The sequence below is a fragment of the Macrobrachium rosenbergii genome, chromosome 12 (assembly GCF_040412425.1).
Source record: "Macrobrachium rosenbergii isolate ZJJX-2024 chromosome 12, ASM4041242v1, whole genome shotgun sequence".
NCBI lineage: Eukaryota > Metazoa > Arthropoda > Malacostraca > Decapoda > Palaemonidae > Macrobrachium > Macrobrachium rosenbergii.
In genome coordinates, this window is record NC_089752.1 from 97,138,719 (window position 1) to 97,164,637 (window position 25,919).

The 25,919-nt window shown below is 41.8% G+C and overlaps 2 protein-coding genes across 6 annotated transcripts in view; one reads left to right on the top strand and one right to left on the bottom strand.

The window, feature by feature from the left end:
• LOC136843775 (MTRF1L release factor glutamine methyltransferase-like) overlaps positions 1-25,919 on the top strand; it is a 171,081-nt gene that overhangs the window by 12,777 nt on the left and 132,385 nt on the right. For all 5 annotated transcript variants that reach the window (XR_010854672.1, XM_067112481.1, XM_067112482.1 and 2 more), the window contains exon 2: positions 10,198-10,699. Coding sequence is in view for 4 of the 5 variants with exons in the window: in XM_067112481.1 (XP_066968582.1) it covers positions 10,205-10,699 (495 nt within the window). In the remaining variant the exon portion in view is untranslated. The remainder of the gene's footprint in view (positions 1-10,197; positions 10,700-25,919) is intronic.
• LOC136844294 (MTRF1L release factor glutamine methyltransferase-like) overlaps positions 17,826-25,919 on the bottom strand; it is a 38,267-nt gene continuing 30,173 nt past the window's right edge. The window contains exon 6 of the mRNA XM_067113266.1: positions 17,826-18,194. Coding sequence (XP_066969367.1) covers positions 17,973-18,194 — 222 coding nt within the window. The 3' untranslated portion in view covers positions 17,826-17,972. The remainder of the gene's footprint in view (positions 18,195-25,919) is intronic.

Below are 25,919 nucleotides of genomic sequence, written 5' to 3' on the forward strand. Positions count from 1 at the left end.
TCATCGATCTGTTCGCCACCCGGCACAACAGAAGCCTCAGGTCTTCTGCTCAGTCATCCCGGACCCATGGGACAACCTCGACGTCTACGCCTTTCCTCCGTTCTGTCTGATTTGCAGAGTAATCAACCAAGTGATGATCACTCCGAATCTCAGAATGATTCTGGTGGCACCCAGATGGCCTGGTATCCCTACCTGCTAGCCCCTTTCCGAGGCACCGAGAGAGATCCCCAACCCCGCCCAACCTACTGTGTCAACCTCGTTTAGCAAATCGGTATCACCTGGCAGTGCAGTCCCTGTGTCTTCACGGCTGGAGGTTATCCACCATCTCCTGCAAGCGAGAAGCGGTATACCAGGGAAAGTGGTCCGTCTTCTGTGGTTGGTGTCGTGGACGGGGTATCTCTCCGGTTGGAGCTACTGTTCAGCAGGTTACGGACTTCCTTGTCTTTCTTCGCCAAGAGAAGCTTCTCTCCGTTTCAGTTGTAAAAGGCTATCGGGCCGCACTTGGCCTAGTCTTGCAGCTGAAAGATGTAGATATCTCCTCATCCTTCGAGATATCCCTACTGATGAGAAGCTTCGAGAGGTCTGTCCACCCAGGGATCTCAGGCCCCTGCCTGGGATGTGACTCTCATTCGAAGGAGCCTGACTCGTGCACCGTACAAGCCTTTATGAGAGTCATCAGACAGGGATCTGACCCTCAAGACCACCTTCTTGCTTGCCCTGGCATCGGCGAAGAGAGTTGGCGAACTTCACGGACTTTCCTTTGATGTTAAACACTCGAGGGGATGGGGATCAGTTATGCTCCATTTCGTCCCAGATTTCGTAGCAAAGACTCGGAATCCTTCGGTCCCTGATGCTTGGTTAGGTTAGGTTAGGTTAGGTTGGACTCGCCACCTCCGCCCTGAGTGTCAACGACTCTTTGTTGGTACTGGCTCGACCAAGAAAGTAGAGTCCAAGAACACAATCTCTTTCTGGCTTCATGAGACAATAAGGAGAGCATATTCTGCTGCTGGAGAAGACGACACTGTTACGCTTCGTCCGAGACCCCATGAGGTCCACAGCATTAGTCCGTCCATCGCATTCCAGAAGAACCTGTTGGTCCCACAGGTTTTGAAGGCAGGCGAATGGTCCCAACAGACCACCTTCACTTCCTTCTACCTTCGGGATGTTGCCCACAAGTCCTTGGACACTCTTTCCTTGAGTCCTGTGGTGGCTACTCAACAAGTTGTGTAGCTTACCCAGCTCCTCTAACAGGACAGGTTGCATCTCGCCTAAGATGTACGGTTGAGATTGGGAGAATGAATAATGAGTGACTGGTCTCTCTTCTTTCTCCTCATCTTGACTCTCTTCCTACAGGCAGGGAGCAGATGTGCCGTTACATGCTGGATCTGGCGATCGATGCAGTTAAGCACTCAGCTAGAGCTTTCGTTCTATTTCCTTTCAGGATCATAGAAGCAACCCCTCTCCTTCCTCTTGCAAGGGGAGGAAGGAGACCATGACAATAAGACAAACCCAATGCATGTCACCGACTTTAAAGTTCTTCCTAGCCAATTTTGCCTGAAATGACATTTCCTCTTTCATGCAAAGGCACCCAGAAGTCTGACAATTGCTCTCGTGTTTCTTATGATCCGATCATTTTGTCAGAGGCAGTTTTCCCTTCCTCACCCTATCGACCAGGGAGGGAACACAAGGTGTGGTGGACTCCAGTCAGTTCATAGAGGCTCACTCAGATTCCTCCCTACAACCAGTGAGTCTTCGTAATGTAAAGGACCGACGGTTTGTATATCGTGTCAGAACAAATCACAGTTTTTTAACGTAAATTGTATTTTTCCTAACTATACAGACCTTAGGTCCTTTACATTACATTTCATGCCCACCTCATGCCACCCCTGAATCTAACACCTGGGCCGAAAGGCAAATTGGAATGTTTACATCTGGGTAGGCAGTACCCCCGCCTCCCGGATGGTAGTTAACTGCCTAACCACCTTGTTTGAAAGTTCACTGGCCATTTTCCAGCTCTGCTGAAGGTAATTCTTAATGTAAAGGACCTCAGGTTTGTATAGTTAGGAAAAATACAGTTTACTTTAAAAAATTGTGATTTCAAGTAAGGACAATCTCTCTCTCTCTCTCTCTCTCTCTCTCTCTCTCTCTCTCTCTCTCTCTCTCTCTCTCTCTCTCTCTCTCTCTCTCTCTCTTTCCCGTACTAATTGATAAATAATTTCACCCTCTTAAGTAAAGACAACCCTTATTTCTCTCTCTCTCTCTCATAGTTAGCACTCACACATTTCTACAACTTATTTCTCTGTACGTATTTACCTGTACAGTAGATAGTTTAAATTGATCTAATTTTACTTGTACTGTCTACGAAGTGTAAATGCACTGGTGTGGCAGATATGCTCTAAAACATAGAAACATAATAACTAAGAGGTGTATTAGTCAAAATAAAAAACTGTTTGTTCATGAAAAAGCATTTCGGAACAAAGAGAAAGAGACATAGAATAAAGACGTTATTAAGAAGAGGTTGAGAAGTCTTATTAGGGTCATATTTAGTGTTTAAACTTTAGAAATAAGCTTTTATTAGCATTTTTAGAGACCTTTACAGTGTTATGCAAAAATTCATCTTCTTGCTGCAACCCCTTTCGTTCCTGATATATATATATAAATATTTATACCTGTATATATATATATATATATATATATATATATATATATATATATATATATATATATATATATATATATATATATATATATACACAGGCTGGCTCAGTCGGTAGAGCAGGTTTTCCTCCTAGGACACCTTTCAAAGAAATAAATAGGTCCGTGGATCAAAGTTCAAAATGACAATCACTAGTTTGAAGTCAGCCAACTGGTCAGAGAAGGCTATTGGAAACTTCCCTGCAAGCAAAAGTATATTATTAAAGTTGATTGTAAAGGATACTTCTCTTAACAATGGGATTCACGTATGTAATCAACTAGTGTCAATTGGCCTTTGCTGGAGAGCAAATGGGTGATGGACTAAATACACATAAACAAAATGATATTCCACTCCAACATCTTCTAAAAACATAACAGACATCTTAAAAACACACGTCCTCGAACTGTCGACCTAAACCGCCCAAAGTTCTCTCAATTCTGTTTGGAGAGAAAGGAGCTTTTATTGGCACGTAAACACAAATTAATGATTTACATTTGCCGGGGTCTAGTTGATGTCAGGTAGGGCAGCCAATGATTTAACCATTGTGAACGGCCTACCCCAACGCCATTAATCAAGTCCTTCTTTTAAAAGATAGTTACCTTGTTCGCATCATGCATACCCCATTCTCATTTATAAAATGGGAAAAGCATTAAAATTTTCACCTATGTAGAAGAATATAATAATATCATTATAATATATATATATATATATATATATATATATATATAATATAAATATATTACCCTATACAGAGCGAAGATATATATAATATATATAGAAATGATGTTACTTATATATATATATATATATATATATATATATATATATATATATATATATATATATATATATATATATATATATATATATATATATATATATATATATATATATATATATATATATATATATATATACTATATATATATATATATATATATATATATATATATATATATATATATATATATATATATATATATATATATATATATATATATATATATATATATATATATATATATATGCATACATACATACATCAGTCAGTACATGGACCAAATAAATCACATATTTATACATACACATACTACATATACATAATATACTGGCAGTCCCCAGTTATTGGTTGGGTTCCATTCTCTAGATGTCAGGACAGGACAGCCGAATGATTAGTGAAAACTTCCGATAACAGTTTTTAGCATTTTGACGCTTATTGTATTGCCACTAATAACATAACGATATCAGCGCCAATAACAGATCAGTGCTGATAACCGGAGATTGGCGCCTCTTTTAAGTATGTATCGGCACCAATACCCGATTATTGGCGCTGATAAGTGGAAAGTGGTGCAATTGGCACCGAAATCACTGATTTTCTTCACTAGACAAGTGCCGTAAAAGTGGATTGCCGATAACCAAGCCTACCGATAACTGGGGAGTGCCTGTATACTGTATATTATATATACTGTATATATACAGTAACCCCCCATATTCGCAGGGAATGCGTTCCAGACCCCCCTGACGATTAGCTAAAACAAGCAAATACTTAGAACTCCCCCCTCTAAAAATGTTTATAACTGTCTACCATGAAAGGTCAAACACCAAAGTATGCCTAAAAATACTAGCCTACATCAAATAAACATTAAACTATTACCTTATTACTGTATTAATCTTTGAATTGATATTATTAATATAATTTCCAAGTCATCTTAAACATTTTATCGTTAAAAATATACGTATGTACTGTATGGCTTACAGCTGTAGGTGAACATAATCCAGTCTCCCCTGCGTATTCAGCCACGCACATTTTCTTTCGTACAGTTACAAGCCGTCCCGTTTTCTTTTAGAGGGGAACCGTTGGTATTTAGGCTATACTGTCCTTAATTCACAACGAGAGAGAGAGAGAGACAAAAAGTAAAAAAATACTTATACATATTTAAAAAATTTAATACTACAAAACATATTAACCTAAAAACGCTATTTTTTGTCTATTTACAAAAGTGTCTGCCGATGCTGTGGTGTTTGGGAATTAGAGCGATCTGAAGCGGAAAGAAAATATTTTTAAAAATCACAGCATGCTTAGTTTTTAAGTTTAATAGTTCATTTTGGCTCCTTTTTTCTCATTGCCTGAAGTTTAGTATGCAACCATCTAGAAATGAAAAAATATCATTATCATATATAAATATTGGAATATATGACAAATGTTGAAAAAAATTTCATATATAATTGTATACAAATCGCGCTGTGAGCAAAACGGATAAAAGCTAATGACCTATTTTTGTTGTTGTATTGTACACTAAATTGCGATGATTTTGGTATACAACAAATTATGTAAAACAATCAAAGCAACACAGAGAAAATATTATCACAAAATGATGCATGAATTAGAGATTTTCAGAGGTTAGCGTAAAAAGTTTTTTCAAAAATTCACCATAAATCGAAATATTGTGCTAGAGACTTACTGTTTGTTGAAAAATGAAGGTAAATGATTGAATACTACTAGAATGTAAGAGTTTTAGCTTACAATTGCATTTTTCGACCATTTCGGTTGAGTCAAAGTTGACTGAAGGTTGAAATTTTGGCACTTATTGTGATTTATATGAAAATATTTCAAAATTGATAAAAGCTACAACCATGAGTTATTTTTGGTTGTATTTTACATGAAATTATGCACATTTTCATATATAAAACTTTATGTAACGGCCAATATAAAATGGTGCAAAAATTACAACAAAGTGACTAAAGAAATTCTGAGATTTTCAGCAGAGTTAGCGTACGGACGTAAGGAAAAAGTTTTTTCAGAAATTCACCATAAATTGAAATATTGTGCTAGAGACTTCTTGTTTGTTGCAAAATGAAGGTAAATGATTGAATATTACTAGAATGTAAGAGTTTTAGTTTACAATTGCATTTTTCGACCATTTCGGTCGAGTCAAAGTTGACCAATGGTTGAAATTTTGGCACTTATCGTGATTTATATGAAAATATGTAAAAATTGATAAAAGCTACAACCATGAGTTATTTTGTGTTGTATTCTACATGAGATTGCGCACATTTTCACATATAAAACTTTATGTAACGGCTAATATAAAACTGTGCAAAAATTATGACAAAGTGACTAAAGAATTTCTGAGATTGTAAGAGCCTTACGCCATCTCTTCCAAACACGTGTGTGTTCGTCGTCCATCGGAGTGGCGAGACGTTTGGCGTCTTCACAAACAGAAACATACCCAGTTTGATACAGAAGATTCGTTGGAACATTATGAGTACATGATTAGAATGCTTGCATGGCAGTGCAAGGAGTGGTGGTTGTACATACATCAAGACAACAATGGTTAGGGAGAAACAGACGGAAATATTGTATGGTTGAAATTGCGTTCCTTTAGAGAAAGAAAACAAGATGCTCTTGTTATCTTGTCCACTCCGATGGACAGTGAACACACGGACACGCGAACACACACGTGTTTGGAAGCGACGGCGTCAGGCTCTTACAAGATTTTCAGCAGAGTTAGCACGGACGTAAGGAAAAAGTTTTTTTCAAAATTTCACCATAAATCGAAATATTGTGCTAGAGACTTCTCGTTTGTTGCAAAATGAAGGTAAATGATTGAATATTACTATGATGTAAGAGTTTTAACTTACAATTGCATTTTTTTACCATTTCGGTCAAGTCAAAGTTGACCGAAGGTTGAAATTTTAGCACTTATCGTGATTTATATGAAAATATGTAAAAATTGATAAAAGCTATAGCCATGAGTTATTTTTTGTTGTATTCTACATGAAATTGCACACATTTTCATATATAAAACTTTATGTAACGGCTAATACAAAACAGTGCAAAAATTACAACAATGTGACTGAAGAATTTCTAAGATTTTCAGCAGAGTTAGCACGGACGTAAGGAAAAAGTTTTTTCAAAAATTCACCATCAATCGAAATATAACCGTAGAAGGTCTGGGAACCATTCCTTCAGGGGCCAAAATGGGGCTATAAGGGTCATAGTTACGTTGTGATGAGTTTGAAATTTATTTATTACCTCCCTGACCATGCTTAAGGATGGAAAGGCGTAAAGATCCAGATCAGACCAATCTTGTGGCATGGCGTCTGTTGCTGATACAGGAGGATCCAGAGGCTGGAGAGCAAAAAAGAGGAAGGCAATGGTTCCCAGAGGTGGCAAACAGGTCTAATATTGGCCTGCCGCATAGTTTCCAAAGATCCAGGCAGACCAGTAGGTCCAGGGTCCATTTGGTGGGAAAGACCTGCTTCTGATGGCTTAGCTCATCCACCAAAACATGTAATTTCCCTTGGATAAACTTGGTGACCAGAGTCACTCAATTTTGATCCACCCACAGGAGTAGATCTCTTGCTGACTGGTGTAGGGAGAAGGTATGAGCACCACCTTGTTTCTGGATATAGGCTAAGGCCGTGGTATTGTCCGCATGCACTACTACTGTCTTGTTGCGGACCATATTCGAGAAATACTGAAGGCCGAGATGAACCGCCTTCAGTTCTCAACATTTATATTAAACTTTGTTGCTCTGGAGTCCAGGTACCAGATACATCCTGATTCCCCAGTATGGCTCCCCAGCCTGTGTCCAAGGCATCTGAATACTGTACAAGTCTAAGATTGGGCTCAGAGGTTGAAGGGACTTCCCTTCTGATAGTCTTTCTTTGGACAGCCACCATGGCAGGTCTGATTTGATCTCAGGGGTGATCAGAAACATGTAGGAGTCTGGTTGTTTTCCTATCCCGGCTGATGTTTAGAAAGAATTGAAGAACTCTCATGTGCAATCTGCCTAGCTTGACAAATGTCTTGATGAATGCTAGAGTTCCCAGAAGGCTCATCCACTGTTGAGCCAAGCCAGACGAGAGGGCTAGAAAACTATGGACCGTCTGAAGGCAGCTGGAAATTTTCTTGGGAGATGGAAAAGCCCAAAAGGTCAAAGAGTTGAGAGTCATAGAAAACTATGGACCGTCTGAAGGCAGCTGGAAATTTTCTTGGGAGATGGAAAAGCCTGAAAAGTCAGAGTTGAGAGTCATCACCACATCACCAAATAGAGGATCTGTTGCGACAGGGTCAACTGGGACTTCTGGAGACTGATGAGGAGATCCAGTTCCTGGGTGAGGAGAAGAATCTTGTGCAAGTCCTTCATACACTTTTCATTTGACAGGGATCGAAGCAGCCAGTCATCCAGATACAGACCAATGATTATCCCTATTAGATGGAGCCATTTTGCAAGGGGAGCGAGGGTTGACTGAACACTTGCAAAGCCATAGAAAGGCCAAAGCAAAGGGCCCAAAACTGGTATACTTTGTCCTAAGAGACAAACCTTGAACAAATCCTTCACAAGGTGGTCTAGTTCCGCTGACAAAAACATTATCTTCGCTGACGAGAATGCAGAGTGTCGAGAAGCCGATGTCAGAGAAGTCCCCTTGGGAGGAGGCAGCAACTCCCAAAGAAGGAGCTTCCCCGGTGACATAAGATAAATACCTCCTACAAGCTGAAAACCAGTCTCCAATCTCCTTCGTAGCCTTCTTGGAGGACAAAGAAAGTACCATCTTGGGGATTCTAGTTCTGTTATCAGGATGAGACCTCATCAAAAAAGTTGAGGCAGGTGAGACCAGTGCAGCTGGGGCCAAAAAGGAAGGAAAATTCGCCCACAGATACTGCAGAAGAGCTGCACAGGCCAACGGAGAGGCAGGTTCTTGATCAACCTCCTCTGCTGAGGAGACCAGAGACAGTGTAGCATCGAGAAAAGTCTTGGAAGCAGAGGGAGCTTTCTTCAGCAAGCTCATAATTTCAGCTTACTGTTGCTTACTGGGTGCCAACGAAAGTTCGTCTTAAACTAAAGGTGAAGATATCAGAGACTGTGGTCCCTGAGCAGACTGAAGAGTAGCAACATGTCTGGGAGCTGGCGCTTGGTGCTCAGAGGCAGGTGACGGGTACTGAAGAGTTGGCGCTGGGTGCTCGGGAACTGGTGCTGAGCACTCAAGAGAAGCCAGGCATTGGGACGCTGATTTGGAGCACCTGAGAGAGTTTGCTGGGCATTTGGGGGCCAGGTGAGGATGCTCAGCAGTTGGGCATTTGGGAGAGAAGGCCCCTGGACTGTCCCATCTAGAAGGAAGAGGATGCTGGACTGGGGCAGGAACAGAAGGATCCACATCGTAACTACATGAAGGCTGTGGGCTGAAGCTAGCCTTCTTAGACTGCTTAACAAGAAGCAGATCAGAACGGCAACCAACATCACTTAAGAGGACGTGACAAATCTAGGAATTGTTTGCGGTGCCTCCTATCCACACTGGAATCATTGGAACTTGAAGACAATTGTTGGACATCCAGTGAAATGCCTTTGCTGATACTTGGGATCGAGCAACAGGCTCGACTGAGGGGGTGACTACCCATGGGCAAACCCCACCAGCCTCCCTTGGTCTTCCGGTATGTCTTCTCCCAGGTTCAGGGGACAGGACAGTGACCATCTTCTAGGAGAACCAGTGGGACGAGTAGCCACCTCCTCCACTTGTACAACACTGTCACTCATCACTTTTTAGGCGAACATTTTGTCCATCACTAATTTCAGTGATGCTCCTAATTCTGCCACTGTGTTCACTACAAGATTAACCTTCTGATCAAACCTAGATTCTAAACTGGCAATGGTATTAGGGTTGGAAGCAACGGAGCCAACCACAGGAATAGGTGGATGAATAGTAGGAGGGCCAGTATTAGGAGAAAAAGTGGGAATAGGAGTAGAAGGAATAGCAGGACTAGCTTCTAAACTAGGTTTAGGAGTGGTTTCTAGGCTAAGTGATCATTTCTCAGCTCAACAAGTTGCTTTCCTCTTCCTATCCCTTTCTAATTTATCCAAGTGAGATCTAAGCACTTTCCACTGTTTTTCATCCCAATCAGAACATTCATTAAAAGTTTGCTCCCTGCTACATTCTTGCCCTCTACATTTACTGCAAATCAAATGCAGATCATAACAGGATTTTGTCAGCCTAGTTTTACAACCTTTGCTGCAATAGCAAAGACTAGAAGAGCTAGAATCTGACATGACTCTGTAAAACTAGGAACCTGATCCAAAAAAATAATATGCTGACAAAAACTCTGAAAGCTACCAAAATAAGATAATAATACTTCACCAAAATCCAGCCAATACAACTGAAAACCATGAAAAAAGCTGCTGCAAGAAGCACCAATGCATACATCAGAGCCGGCAGAAATGAAATGAGCTTATTGGCCAGGTTGTTTCTTGTGTTCCCTGGTAGTGGGCAGGAATTGGTCCCTACACAAAACAGTAGAATCGCTACCGCGATTTTTTAAAAAGGCTGCCGCGCAAGTAGAATTGTTGGCTATGTAATTATTTGGTAAGTTACTTATATAAAACAAGCAGTTTAATACAGCTTACCTTTTTTATGTTGATCTTAAAGTAATTTAGATTTATCTTGTGATTGTTGAAGTTTTATCTTTGGTAACTGTATAATGATGAATTTTCTTCTTTTTTCAGATAAAAAATGTTGCCAGCCTTGCACACCTTCCACTCTGTTTCCAGATCTATCTTTTCTCCAATTAGATCCTTATCGTTGATCTTGAAGAATTTCAGTGATGAGACAGACTCAGAATTTTATTCTTATAAAAAGGCAAATAATAACAGTGATAGCCACAGTGCACAGATGGGAAAACAATCTTTGAGAATTTCAAGAAGTAAACTTTTGAAAGAAAAAATGCCATTTTTATCATACCAGACATGCAGATATCTTCGTTATAGGTCAAAAACTTATTCAATACAGTTTAGTTGTAAGAAATTGATATTAATGAGGAAGACAAGTTTTCAGAAATATTCACTAAGCATGAGATACTTAGAAACAGAAACACAAGTGAGATCCTACACAACTAAAAGTGTCAGTGAGACTTTGATAGAATGGGAAAATAAATTGAAAGCTGCATCGGTTCCAGAGCCAAGGTTATCAGCTGAACACATCATTGCTCACATCCTTGGTGTTCCAAGAGTAAGTGGTATTGATCTTTTACTTGTCTTGTTTTTTACATCCTGTTTTACTTTATTCAGTCCTTATGTTAAATAGTTTTAAAATAATTCAGAAAATAATAGTACAGTATTCTTGAATTAGTGAGTAGAAGTTCAGTGAAAGTGAGAGTTGTCTGCTTCAGTCAGAGAACAGAAGGTCATTTGTGGTCATGCTTGATAGATTCTTGCACAGTCATTTTATGCTTTTCCTGTTTCTTTCAGTGTGTTTGTGTTAACTGACATGACTGTCATTCATAGTTATACTATATGTGTTATGTTTACACAGTTATTCATTATTTTTAAATCCATATACTGTATCCATGTGCAAAAACTGTATAGATATGGGTTTTCTTGCATGTTATACATTACTTTTTGTAGAGCTTTTATACATATGAAACATATGTTGAAGGTACAAGCAAAGGATGGGCAATAAAAAAGACACTAAAGAGAAATAAAAAAGGAAAAAGAGCATGGGCAGTAAAGGCATTTTCAGAATATACATGTTAACATGTGTGTGTGTCTAGAAGTGTTTAATTGTATTTTTTTCAAGGACACAATACAGTCAAAATCTTGCTCAGCCACATATTGAGAGTAGAGAGAGAGAGAGAGAGAGAGAGAGAGAGATATACAGCTACTTGAAAGATAAAAGGTAAAATATTTGAAAATGTTCTGAATCCTAGTAGGGCCTTTTCTCACTATGCTATACTTAGTGCGCCTACTTTTGTTCAGTGGCCATCCCTGTGATAGCTGAATAAATTAGCTCAGTTGTCTGGTTATACTAGTTGATAATAACTTGTGTCTAACACTGACAGCTGCTGCAGTGGGTTTTATCACACTAATGTGCACTTTTCTGTTACTAGCTACATGAATTTTACTTTCTACAAATTGCGGAGGAGCATATGTAATTATGAAAAAGAAGAGACATTGTTAAATTTATTTGGTGCAATCAGTGAGAAAATTTAAGTGTATTTATCATATTTTTTTTAATGCATTAGCTCTAAATTTTTTAGTTAATTTAATATCTGAAGCCTCATTTGCAAGCTTCTATTATGTCTTCATGATAAGCTACTTTGGCAAAATGTAATTTTCAAAGACTATTTCACTTGTACAAGTCTTTTCATTTTTATCAGTTTTGAAATATGTGAAAGTTCGAAAATAAACAGGATACTGTAATTTAGAGTGTAAGAATTATATAAGAACTGCATGTAGCTGTAACATGGGAGTGTTATTTGAAGGCATAAACTGAATGTACAATATTGGTCAACCACAACACATGGGCAGCCAAACACAGTCATAGTTGTACCAAACACATCTTCATCAGTTCATGAAAATTTTATACCTCCCAGAGGGGAATAAAAGGACATGTTGAATATCTATTACATACATAATCCCGGGGTGTCTACGCGGATATCAAAGTGTCCGCCTCTCTGACCGGTCGACTGCTGATTTGAACCCTCGCCACAGACCTCCATGAAGTCTGAAGCTGCTGCTCTACCAACTTGGCCATCGAGGCTCTGGGATTCTTCCTTCTTCAATAAGGTCTATAAATTGATGCAGGAAAGGGTAAAGGAGTCCTACAGTTGTGCCTCAAGTTACAAATCAAACCTCCTCATTTTCCTGCAAATGTATGACCCCCAAATGGCTTTTACCAACTTTGTGTTGTCAGTTCATCTCCCAAAATCCTTCCAGCGCTGAATTCATGCTGACATCCCTTCCTGGCTTTTTCCAACACATTTGGATATGATTTCCACAGCGAGGTATTTCCCACAAGGGAATAGCGCCAACAGTGCACTTTACACGGTACACTGTAGGCATTACTTAACAAGGTTCTTTGTTCCGACACGATGTACAAACCATCGGTCCTTTACATTAGGGTGAGGTAGCTAAGAGATCTACAGGAGTGCCCCAGATTCCACAGATCTAGGCACACTTATGGTGCAGGGTCCACCTCGTAGGGAGAGTCTGGTTCGGACGGCTGAGTTGGTCCGCCAGACCAGCTTTCCTGCACAAAACCGAGGAACAGGGCCACCTGTTGCTGTCCGCCCACAGAAGAAGGTCCTCGCAGCTTTGAACAGGGCGAAGGAATGGGTACCTCGTTTCCCGGATGTAGGCTAGGAGCCGCCGAGTTGTCGGGCGTGAACAGCGACTGCTACCTGAGACGGGGTCGGCAAGTCCTGGAGAGCGAGGTGAATGGCCAACAGTTCCTTGACATTGATGTGGAGCTTCTTCTGTTCGTTCAACCAAACTCCTGATGTCCTGAGGTTGGCTAGATGTGCTCCCCACCCAACATTGGACGCGTCTGAGAACATCTGCAGGATGGTTGTCTTGGGAGGAGATCTAGACCCTCCGAAAGCCTTTCCGGCGATTTCCACCAGAGAAGATGCCCCTTGACGTCGGGGGGAATGTTGAAGACCGTGGAGTCCGTTTGGGTCCTTCTCTGTCCCAAGAGCCCTGAGGAAAACTGTAAGGGTCTCGCAGACGGCCTAACCTACAAATAAGCCTCGCTGACGCACAGAGTTCCCAGGAGAGCCATCCACTGACGGGGCGGAGCAACTGTCCAGGAGTGGAAACTTCTCCACCGCTGGAAGGCAGGAGGAGACCTCTTTTTTGGGAGACAGAAAGCCCGAGGTTAGACTGTCCAGAGTCATCCCCAAATAAAGAATCCTCTGTGAAGGAACTAAGCTCGACTTTTCCGTGGTTTATCAGAATCCCTTAAGTCTCCAGCTAACTCCACGGTTCTGTGAAGGTCCTCCATGCAGCGGTCCCTGATGATGAACGGAGTAGCCAGTCGCTCAGTACAAGGAGATCCGAACTCTCCAGGTGGAGCCAATGACCCATCGGGCGAGAACTTGGTGAACACTTCGCGTGGGCTGTTGACAGGTCAAGCAGAGGGCCCAGAACTGGTAAATCCTGTCCTGAAAACAAAGCCAAGATACCCTCCTGGAGTCCTGATACTAGAATGTGGAAGTAGGCATCTTTCCATGCTCTAGGGTCAACATCCAACTCTCGAAGTTAGTGCCTGAAGAACTGAGCGCTGCTTCCATGGAGGACTGGTTTTCACTTGGCACAGATTGAGAGCACTTACGCCGAGAACTGGCCTCCAACCCTGATGATAGGACTACAAACAGGCGGTTGTAGAAATCTGGGTTGACACGCCCTGCACTACTGATGACCGCTTTCCCTACAGAGAGACCGACTTGTCTCTAGGCCAAAACTTGACTGAGCTCTGAGTATGCTGAAACAAGGAAATGGGAGAATTGGAGAGAGTGGAGAGGTTGAAGTAATCTAGCGCGTAGCCTAGTTGGAGCACTTGCACCACCCACTGATCTGCACCTCGCCTCCATTCCTCCCAAAAGAGGCTGAGTCTGGCCCCCACTGGCGCATGGAGGACAGGGTTCCTACTTACTGGCATGACGACCTTGTGGCTTCGAGGAGAACTTGTGACCCCTGGAGTTGGAGCGGGACCTCGAGTAAGGTTTGGGCCTGGAGTTACGAAACGGATGCCTGTTAAGAGGAGATACCATCTTGGTCAACGGAGCGGGAGCAGGCCTCGGTTTGGTGGAAGACATAGACAGGATGTGTGACGACGCCCTATCCATGGCTGACAGGACGTTCACTACTGCTTCTGGAAACGGCCCTTGTCAAAGGGTGCGAACATCAACGCCGTTTTCCAAGAAGAAGTCACAGCTCAGATAAGAACGAGCACCAAGTTTCCCTCTTCAGAGTGGCCATGCATGGCGAGGAGGCCCCGCCTCTGCCGCATCATGATAGTAAATATCGTGCAGGAAAGGAACCTCATGGATTTTCTCCAAGACGCCTTTCTGCGACATTAGCCTGCTCCACCTGTTTAAAAAATAGCCCTATTGACCAATTGATAAAGCTTGACAACTTAGGAGCTTGAAGAGGTTCCTGAAAAAATGTTCTACATCTAGGCAGAAAGAAGGTCTTGGCTGCCTCGAATGAAATATGCCTTGAGGGGTCCATTAAGGGTTTCAAGTCCCAGTTGAAATTGTGATCCCAGCATGGAGAAGCTCCTGTGTTGTAATAATTTTGCCTCCTTTCGACAGTTTGAAGGAGGGTACGCAAATCCACGACTTACCTGAGGACTCTTTAGCTTCCAAATCACGCTCTACCTCTTTTACTGCTTGAGGTGGTGGAGAGTACCAACTGGGAAGTGAAGTGGCAGGACCTGTTTTCCAGACGCAACGTAGAAGTCGGAGGAAGGGGGCTGTCGCTGAAAATGTTATGGTAACACTGCAGCAGAAAGCTGAGTAGAGAAGTTGCAGAATGTGAAGAAGGCCCAGATTCACCTGACCTTCCTCTTCACCAGAAAGCACGTGTTCCGTGCTCCAGACCGCCCAGGAGTTGAGGAGGAACCACTTCTTATCTCCTCAGGAATACCAAGGACTTTATGACTACTCTTTTCTAGCTTCTCTCTTCCAACAGAATAGACTCCTGGGAGGGCGAGGTGATGTAGCTAAAGGAGCAGACACTGTGTGTAGAAGGAGGAAAGAGGCCCGGCACTTGCGGGCGGAACTTCCTGAGAGAAGTATAACCTAGTTTAATCCAGACCACTGAGCTGATTAACAGCTCTCCTAGGGCTGGCCCGAAGGATTACATTAGACTTATTTTACGTGGCTGGGCAGCTGGTTACCTAGCAACGGACCTACAGCTTATTGTAGGGAATCGACCATTATGGGATCGGAAATTAATTTCTATCACCAGAAATAAATTTCTCTAATTCTTCATTGGCCGGCCGGAGATTCGAACGCGGGCCCTGCAGAGTGCTAGCCGAGAACGGTACCGACCAGTCCAACGAAGAACTCAAAAGGGCTAGGCCTCTTGACTGCACTAGGTGATCTGGGAGGAAGCGTCTGAAATGTATTTTCTTGATCGGATCCCCACGCTGAGCGACCAGGTATAGGGCTGGCTGTCCTTTTCTTGAAGAGTTTAGAAACCCTAGCAGGAATTATCCAAGATTGCCTCTTTATGGGCCGAGAGGTCTGATCCCACTCTTGCGATGACGCAGGAGGGGGATCCTCAAGAGCTGGAACATGAAGACACTGAAGATGAACTGCTGCTACTCACCCGAAGAACTTAACCTTAGGTAGTGCTGTCGACTGCGACCGCCTGATGAAGCTTCTGGGACACCATCCCGCGATGTCGGCGATGAGCAGAAGATCGACGCCACGATGGATCACTTCTTCACGCCTCCCTGAAGCTTTTCGGGACGCCTCGGCGAGCCGAAGCTTACTACTTCCGCCACCAGACCAAGGCTTCTGTGCCTTAGAGGACGCAGCCTGTCAGGCACACTTGACCGCCAGCGCCGACTGTCTTCTAGCCTCAGAAGGCGAGCGGGACAGTTGCCTTTGCTCAAAAGATTCAGAAAAACGAGCAGACTCGCCTGAAACACGATCGCGAACAACCACATTGTTATCACCAACACCAACACTGACGTCATCACCGACGCTAACGTCCGGACTACGGTGCGACCGCACTAAACTTAAGACCGACTCCATGAAACCGTTCATTTGCGCTTCCATTTGATTTCTGAAAAGAACAAATTCTGATTTATCAGCCTCGAGGCTGGGCTTGGCTTTAGGGAAAACATACTGGGAAGCTGGTGAAGAAGAGGGGGGAATATGAGAGGGGGAAAGAGCAGCGGTAGAGGAGGGGGTAGGAGAGGAGGAAGGAACAGCCGGTAGAGGAGGTGACGCTGATGCCACCACCGAAGAAGATGATAGCCTAGCTTCCTTACGCTTAAAGGCTTTTCCTATCCTATCCCTAACCAGCTTTATCTGATGGGAACTGCATGTTTGCCAAAACTCCTGACTCCATTCCATACATTCACTGCATGTGTTCTCCTGGGAACACTCTTGACCCCTACATGCTGTACACAAAGAATGGCGATCGTATTTAAGTTTAACTAGTTTGGCGGAGCACAAATTCCCTGCGCAAACTCTGGATCCCGAGAAGCTTGAATCCGACATAGCTACGAATTCCCAGAGCTAGGCTAGCTAGATTAATAAACAGGCAATTGAGTACTTCACCAAGGAGAGACGCCACAACTAAGCGCAGGCAGACAAAGGAAACCAAACAGTTTGAGGCAGACGGACACGCGAGATGCGTTCCCAATACGCCCGAGAATGAAAAACTGACCTGGGTCTATGGGTATGTCTCCTGTTACACTTACCTCCCCACCGGGCATCCCGTGGGTTGGGTCTCCGCCTAATTGTCAGCTGCTCCAAACAAAGTTTGAAAATTTATATCTCGACGGTCGATTTTAAAGAGATAAAAGCTTTTTACAGTGTTTTGCAAGTCATTATAATGAGAAGACATTTTTGGGTAAAGAAAGCTGGCCTATTCCCATTGATGGCAATTAGAAAATCCTATACAGTACATTATGAGGATTTGACACCTGTATATGTTACATAACATGAACCTTCACTGTAAAGTCTACATTTCCTATTTTATGATGCTTGGTAACATTTTTTGATAAACAGCACAAGTGTGCAAGCAGACAAACCTTTATGTATAATCCAAGGAGTGAAGAAATTCTGCAGCTGGAGAAAAGGTTTTATATTTACAGTTACTGACACCAAATCTCTGTCATCTCTAACTGGGAAAGGTAGTGGATAATTGTTTACAAAAATGTTTTTGACTGAAAAATTCTTCAGTTGGCGAGTCACTTGCCTGAGTCTTTATTGCACTTCATGTAGTTACTACATCAATAAGAAAAGTACGGTACAGAATAAAAAATTTCCCAGGACAGAGACTCCATAAATCTTGAAAGGCTCAATAAAACAATTTTTGTGCGATTGAAGAGGAGATAGATTGGGTAGGTTTCTCAAAAGTTAATTTACAATCAAGAATGACACCTTGTTAACACAGCCAACATGAAAAATCAAATCACGAGAAGAAGACATTAAAAGTGAATTTGATCCTGAAAGGTAAACATCTGAGTAGCATGGTGTAAAATACATATAAAAATATTAACCAAGGGAACAAAAGAAGGGACGGGGCCACTGAATCTTAAAAAAATTCAGGCTATTTTGAATATTTCTAATCACTCTTGAATGGGAAAATAGTGTGTTCTCCAATTCTCTATGCCAAATTCAAGGAATTTTACTTTTTTCTAATACCTTATTTCTCTCTGCTGCTAAATATGATTTTCATACTCTCATTACAAAATCAAAATTATATCAAGTACTTGCAATATACAGACATTGGAAACAAAACTAATAAAAGAGATACACTTACATCATAATTTCTGGCTGAACATTCATCAAATCCTTGCGCAAAACATACGGTGGATTTGAAACTATGAGATCAAATGTGTCATACGGTAAATGTGGCTCTTTATCAACAGTCACCTTTTGATGTACCAGGGTAAGGCGCTGAAGAACTCCCAGTGATGTAGCATTTTCTTCAGTCAGTTCAATGGCATGTCTACTTTGATCCAAGGCCACACACCTCAGCTAGGATACAATTACTTCATTAGTATTTATAGTCTTTAAAAAATTAAATATTTAAACAATGATAGTCACACAATACCACACAATAAAATTTCAGTACTATTTACTCTTCATTAACACTATGTGTATGCAAAAGTTATAAAATAACCTAACATGCCATTTTGCACTGGGAATCTGTTTTACAGAATGACATTCCAGAATTGCTTTTGGCATAAAGTATCTGTCATCCATGGAAAGTTACCAAACAGATCCATAAGCTCTCATCAAACATTTAATTTACCATGTGTGCATCGTACATGTTTCAACAAACATATCTACAAGCTCTCATCAAACATTTAATTTACCATGTGTGCATCATACATGTTTCTCTATTTACTATCTACTTAGTGCGCTGTAGATGTTTCTATCTACAATGCATAAAGTAAGCAGATTCCTAGTCTAAACCTTTCAGCATCTCACAAGAATAACATAACACAACTGTTGAACTACTGACATCCTGAACTGGGAGAATGAAATGAAAGACAATTGCTGAGATGGAACCTCCCTCTCACTGGAATAGTCAGAGCCATTCCTAAAAGTCCAGAAACTTGGAACATTCAAGAGCCTACTTATAAAAAGTTTTCAGCTCACTTTTGCAAGATCACAATGAACATTAACTGTGAAGGGAATCAGACCCAACACCAAGACATTTTTGAACAAATATATTGGCCTAAGGTCATACAATCTCGCACAGAACACTCAATCATCATCATAAATGTTTTCACCTCTGCTTTCCGCTCAGGGCCTTGGAAGTAAAATGAATTCCTTCTCATTCCCTTTGTGCTGTGCCTTGTCTGCCACAAATACCATCTGCTATATATCTAATCTTTCCTTTTTCCATGATTTTCTACACATCATCCTTCTATTTCCATATCTGATGCTTTTCTAACTGTTTCTCATCCCTTCTCATTACTGTAATGTCAAACTAACCTCATCTTTGAGATTTCATTCTATTTTCCAACCACTGGACACCACATCTCTACCATCTCTTCATTTGTAATATGGTATAATCTTCCCACTGCATTCTGTCTGTGAACCTTAATAATTCATTGTCACACTTTTCTAAATTTTCCTCCATTTTCTTTACCATTGCTCATGTTTCCATTACATATAGTATGGGCCTTATGTAGGCATCATAAGTCTTCAGTCTATCTACTAACGGGATACAGTACAGTATATTTATTTATCACAGTCTAGCTTATCTTTTTTAATTTTATCTCACTGACCTTTCAACTGATTTAAAGCAAACTAGCGTACCAGAGTAATGGAATTAATCTTACTTCAATGCCTGCCCATCTACCAAAACAGTTTTCCACTCCATCCTTTCTCATATGCTTCTATACAACATTTTGGACTTCAAAAATCTTTACATTGGTATCTTATAATCTTGAGCACCTTTTTTTAACATCACCCGTTACATTCAGTATACAATACTGTACTGAGTTCTCCCCTTCACCTTTCCCACTGCAGCCACATGGCAACTTTTTTATTACAGTATAGTAGTTTTAACTTAATTTCCTTCCCACTCACAAAAGCTGAGCTCTCTTTACACTTATTTTCAGTCTCTCCTCTCCTTCCTATTCAGCTTTTCCACCTTTCAAACATTTCCAGGATCTCTTCCTCAGATTTTGATGTTGATACTAGGCCATCTGCCTGTAGCAGTTCCCAGAGATCTCTTCAACACTTCTATGATGCTTCCTCCATTACATGACAAACAGCAAAGGGTCCAGGGATCATTCGTGAGGGACATGAACATTCAGTAAGTTACCCATAGCACCACTCAGTCACCATTGGTACCCTAACTACAATATACACCAATAGCCCTTTAATGAAATCTAAATCATGCAAAAACAAAAAAATACATAAGATTAATGCATAAGACCAAGCTATCGAATCAAAAGATCTTGCGTTCTTTCACTTGGGATTAAGGCAACCCTGAAGAGAAAGCCTTCTAATGCCCACCCAATGACCCTTAAGACCCCAACTCCTGGAAAGAAAACAAATTTTGACTCCTCCACAACTGTGTCATTGGAAGAATAAAGTCTGCAGTAATATGTATGTATATTGCTATGTACAGGAAGCTTTTGCCAACTTTGATCAGTTGGCATCTTCAGCCTGAATTCAGACTGAGGAGGCCAACTGATCAAGTTGGCAAAAGCTTCCTGTATATAGCAACATACATACATACTACTGCTGACTTTATTTTTCCATTTAAGATCACGAGAAAGTGACATCAAATAACTGTGTCATTCTTATACAACACTTGGATGAGGACAAGACAATGGCAACCAAAAGTTTCCAAGATAAGGTTTCCTTCCCTAAAATTTTAAATTGGATGTTTGGCATCTTTAGCCCTGAATGACAACAGAAGCTTGATTTAATCTAAGCGAACTCTTATGGATGTGCATTTGATATTAGAATGAAGATAGAAGAAAAAGGAACCAGCATGGGCTAAAGCAAGCAAGACCATCATTTGATAAAATTCTATCCAGTGCTACATGTAATTTACCTTCTGCTCCTGAGGCTTTGTCCTGACAAGGCTCAGACTTGCTGCCAACCAAGAGGCTGATGATTTCCCTTGGCCATGTTTGCCCTTCAGATTAGTTTTATCTTTCATTTTTTGGCAACATCTTGATGAAGAAGAAATCAACAATCAGGCAAGTTAACTAAGTTAAAGGATAGGCAAATCAAGATGGCAAAAACTCATGTCAAGAAAGCAACTGTCTTCCTGTTAATTAAAGAGAAGTGGTCAACCCATGCCAAAGTACCCTGCTATGGGAGGCAGAGGAACACACTTGACTCTCATAGATAATTCTTTCCTTTGGTGTGCTATTGCTCAGAAATTCTGCACAAGTGAGTTAGAATGGAACAGTGAGTGCTGGAAGCCATAAGGGTCTGCTATCAACTTCTTTTCTGGAAATAGCCTCTAACATCATGACCTACAGACATCAACATTCACAGTCAAGACTGAATTATAGAAGGGGCACCCCATCATCAACCTCATTTTCAGGACACTATCCAGGAGTTTCTTTGTCATCATTAACCCATAGTCAAATCCTGGCTGTTACTGCTAGGTCACCTGGGGTAACTAGGGAAACTGGTTCATCACAGTGGATTCAGAATTTGCACCCTTCTCAATTTCTGAAGGCAGCAAGACCAGCAAACTCTGCAGATGCTTCTAACACAGGCTAAGGCACCCACCATTTGGTCTGTCAAGCAAAGGGTATCTGGTCAAGTGAGCAGAAGTATGTGCACATCAACTTCTTAGAGTTCTAAGGCCTCAAGCACTTGTTACAATCTTGTCAGGTCACAGCATCAAGGTCTCAGCTAACCATTGCTAATCTGCAGAATTAAGAAGGAACATGATAGGAGTCTCTGTGTCTCTCAGCGGTCAAGATCTTCATTTTAGTAAAGAAGGGTAGCATCACCATAGTACAGTAATACCCTGAACTTGCGCGATTCAAGTTGCGCGAATTCACAGACACGCGAACTTTTCATTGGAACCTAACTAATTCTCACACGAGTTTTTCACAGACACGCAAACATTTGCGAATACAGTACTGAGAAACTCTGCAAAAGTGTTTATGTTTCATTTTTTATGTAATTTATAAGTTTTCAAGCCTTTATGTGTAAAATTAAATAACATTAAATAATAAAAGTAATAATTTCTCTCTCTCTCTCTCTTACTGAGATGAGAGAATTTTTATGGTACATATACAGTATATGTTTATTTGTTTTGTATAATAAATATATTTTCTTCCAAATAATAAGTACTAATTTTCAAACATTAATAATACACACACACACACACACACAATAATAATAATAATAATAATAATAATAATAAATACAGTAAACCCCCATATTCGCGGGGATGCGTACTGCACCCACCCCCCACGAATAGCTAAAATTCATGAATACTTAAAACCCCTCTAAAAACACTTAGAACTGCCTATATTGATAGTTTAAACACAAAAACCCTCTAAAAATGCTTATAATTATACTTAATAGTTTCATCACAAAAAGCAGATTATGAATAAGGAAATGATATGAAAAAATACAGTAATTAGTGAATATTTCTCAGTGAAAAATACCGCGAATGGGCGAATTTTCCGCGAATAATGGGTATACTCACACCAGGACGTCATCTCCCGTGACAAAATTATCAAAAACACCACGATAATTGGGAGAGCCCCAGACTCGCAACGTCTATGACTGCTAGAGGCGCTCCTCATCCAGCAAGAGAAACCCTCTATCAATACAACACAGGAAGTGCTCTTCCTTCCTACAAATATAAGCAGGGCAGTAATACCAAGACTTGCAACCGACTTGGTGAACAAGTGACACCCCACGGCCTAGAGACACCAGATCAGGCGAACAATCCTGCCACCAATGAGAATAGACGCATAGGAACACCAGGCTGTGACATCACGCGCGAACGCCACGCACCACCCAGTGATGCCATACCCTCTACCCCGCCGTCAGCGAGACTGCGGCAGCGTGATCCTCATGCCTGAAAAATTGGCTTGAAGAAAACTCTCACCAGCCAGTAGAAGACCAGCTCCTGCCCCAGCCATTCAAAAATTCAGCAAGAGGCCTACACTGCTGACTCTGACTACATATTGAGACACACCCATCAACATCAATCCACTCCTACCTGGAAATGTTGGCGAAATAATTGTATACTTTAACTGACAAATGCATACATTGTAGAAAACTCTACAGATTATGTCCTCCATATTAAAATACACGGATATATGGAATCCCTGAATTTCACCTATTTCCCTCCTGAAGATGAATAACATCGGAACATTACTCGCCCAATGAATTAGCAGAGAAAAAAAAATAATTAGAAAAATAGAGAAGACTCTATACAAATTATATGTAGCTGATGCAGCAATTTCATTCAACATTACTTGCTTAAAAGAGGGCTTTCTCCCAATATATTATTATTATGACAGTAAACCCCCCGTATTCGCGGTCTCACTATTCGCGGACTCTCGTATTCGCGGATTTCTCTGTGGAACGTATCTACCCATTCTTCATGGAAAATTCGCCCATTCACGGCTGCTGGAGGCAACGCATCACACCACCACACGGCCTACAACCCAGCCGCCAATGGCTTAGTCAAGCACCTCTTCACAGGTCCCTGAAGGCGCCTTCCTGCGGGCCCGCTGCACGCCGGGACTGAAACACCAGCGCCTGGTCCTCCTGTGGGGCTGAGAACCGCCCCAGGGCCGACGGCGCCCATCCACGGCTGAGAAAAACTCCCACGGCGAGTCCCTCGTGGTCCCGCGCGAGCTTGTGACAGAGGATCGCCACAACCCATCAGTCCAGAGGCTTCACAACATAGTCGGCAAGTTCGCTCCTGCAGGCGGACATACACAGACAGGTTAGCCACCTTCACGCCGCCCGGGCTGGCCTCCACCACCCACATCTTTATCAGGGATGACGCTGTCCGCCCGCCCCTGACCAGGACCTACAGGGAACCCTTCCGCGTGCTGGAGCGGAACAATAAGGCGTTCTTGCTCGCACTTCACGGGAGGAACGATCGGGTGTCAATAAACCTGGTCAAGCCTGCCCTCCTGGAGGAGGACACAGACGTCACCGCATCGCACCCTCCGCCTGGTCAGCCTTTGCCGCAGCCGGGCCCTCGTAAGGGGCGGGCACACAGCCGCCCCCGTAAAAGCCCACCCACACCCGCAGTCAGGCACCCCCACACAAAGGGCATTTCCCCGCTGTCCTCACGCACCCATTGCACCCTTCAGCACCCCAGCAGATACGCCGACTAATCAGACATCACCCACGTCTTTCGGGGGGAGGAGTATTTGTAAAGTCATCTGTAAAGTCATTTGTAAAGTCTCAACTGTAAAGTCATTTGTAAAGTCTCTGCAAGTTTTCTGTGAGACGCCCCATTTTCTTTGCTCTCACAATTGTCACGCTGACGTACAGGTCACGAAATTCAATCATTTAAACTATGTATATATTTGTTTACCTGTTATCAATTGTGTATCGTATGTTTCTCCTTTCACAAGCATCAAGATTGTATCCAATTTCACTTCTGTCTATTTTCACTTTGTAAAGTGTACTCGATGGCTGTATTTATTGTTATTTATTATCGACCTCAGATCACTGAGGCTCCCATTGTATTCCGCGGCTCGACGCCAGTCTGCCGCTATATAAACCACCTGGATCATGAATAAATTAGTGCCCCTTTACCTGCTCGTTTTTTTTGCACTCTAGCAGTTACCCTTTCAGCCTGAATTAGATGAAGAGGCCAACTGATCGTTGGCAAAAGCTCTGTACAGGCAGTCCCCGCTGGTATGTTCTGCTTTACGTCGTAAACCGTAAAATCACAAAAATCGCCAAAATCATAAGAAAACCTTACTTTTTAATGCTTTGGGTGCATTGAAAAATAATGTAAACGGCATTTTTATTGAGTTTCATCAAGAAAACCTAAATTAAGTGATTATTCTGCTGTTTTGGAGCCATGTTTCTTCCGTCGGATCGGCGTATGACGTGTCGTAACCCCGGAACATGCGTCGTAAACCGGGAAATAATTTCTGATGAATATATTTGAAAAGCGTTGTAACCTCGGAATGTTGTAAACCGGGGAATGCCTGTATATAGCAATATACATACATATTACTGCAGACTTTATTCTTCCAATGACACAGTTGTTGGAAGAGACAAAATTTGTTTTTTCCAGAGTTGGAGTCTTATGTGGTCATTATGGGCATTGAAGGCTTTCTTCAGGTTGCTTTAATCCTAAAAAAAGAAAGAACATAAGATCTTTGATTCGATAGCTTGGTCTCATGCATTAATCTTATGTATTTTTTTTCTGTTTTTGCATGATTTAGATTTCATTAAAAGGGCTATTGGTGTATATTATGATTAAGGTATCAATGGTGACTGAGTGGTGCTATGGGTAACTTACTGAATGTTCATGTCCCTCACGAATGATCCCTGGACCCTTTGCTGTTTGTCATGTAATGGAGGAAGCATCATAGAAGTGCTGAAGAGATCCCTGGGAACTGCTACAGGCAGACCAGGGCGTGATCCGTGCCTTCAAGGCACTCTATACTCTAAAAGACTATTTACGCTAAAAGACTATTGGCGTAAATTCACGATTGCCACGTCTGACCATCATCAACCGATCACTGAATGACATGAAGGAGACCCCGAACACATGCTGGAACAAGTTGTGGCTGGAGTGTGTTCATGATTCTAGGTGGAGAAGGCTTTGAGGACATCACTGAGAATGAAGTCGGCACCCTCATTGATTGCCCACTCTGACCCCCTGATGGACCAGGATTTGGAAGACCTGACGAAGTCTGCCAGTGAGGAAGAAGATACACCAGGTTCAGGGAGGAGAGGAGGAAGAGGAGGGGGAGGCCTGACTTTGGAACGTCTGTCCTGACGTTAAGAGAATGATCATGGATACGCAGGAGTATATTTCAACATGGGGTCCCTATATGGAATGCTCCTGAAAGTTTTCAAACATCCTTGATTTAGCATTGGATCCCTATAATCAAGCCCTCACCGTCATGAAGAAGCAGCGACAGCAGCTGCCTATCACCAAGTTCATCAAACGGACGAAGAAGGCCCCTCCAAAGCCTCCCAAATCACCCGAATTAGTGCCTCTCGAATTGCCTGAAGAAGTGCCTCCCCAATCGCCGGAAGTAGTGC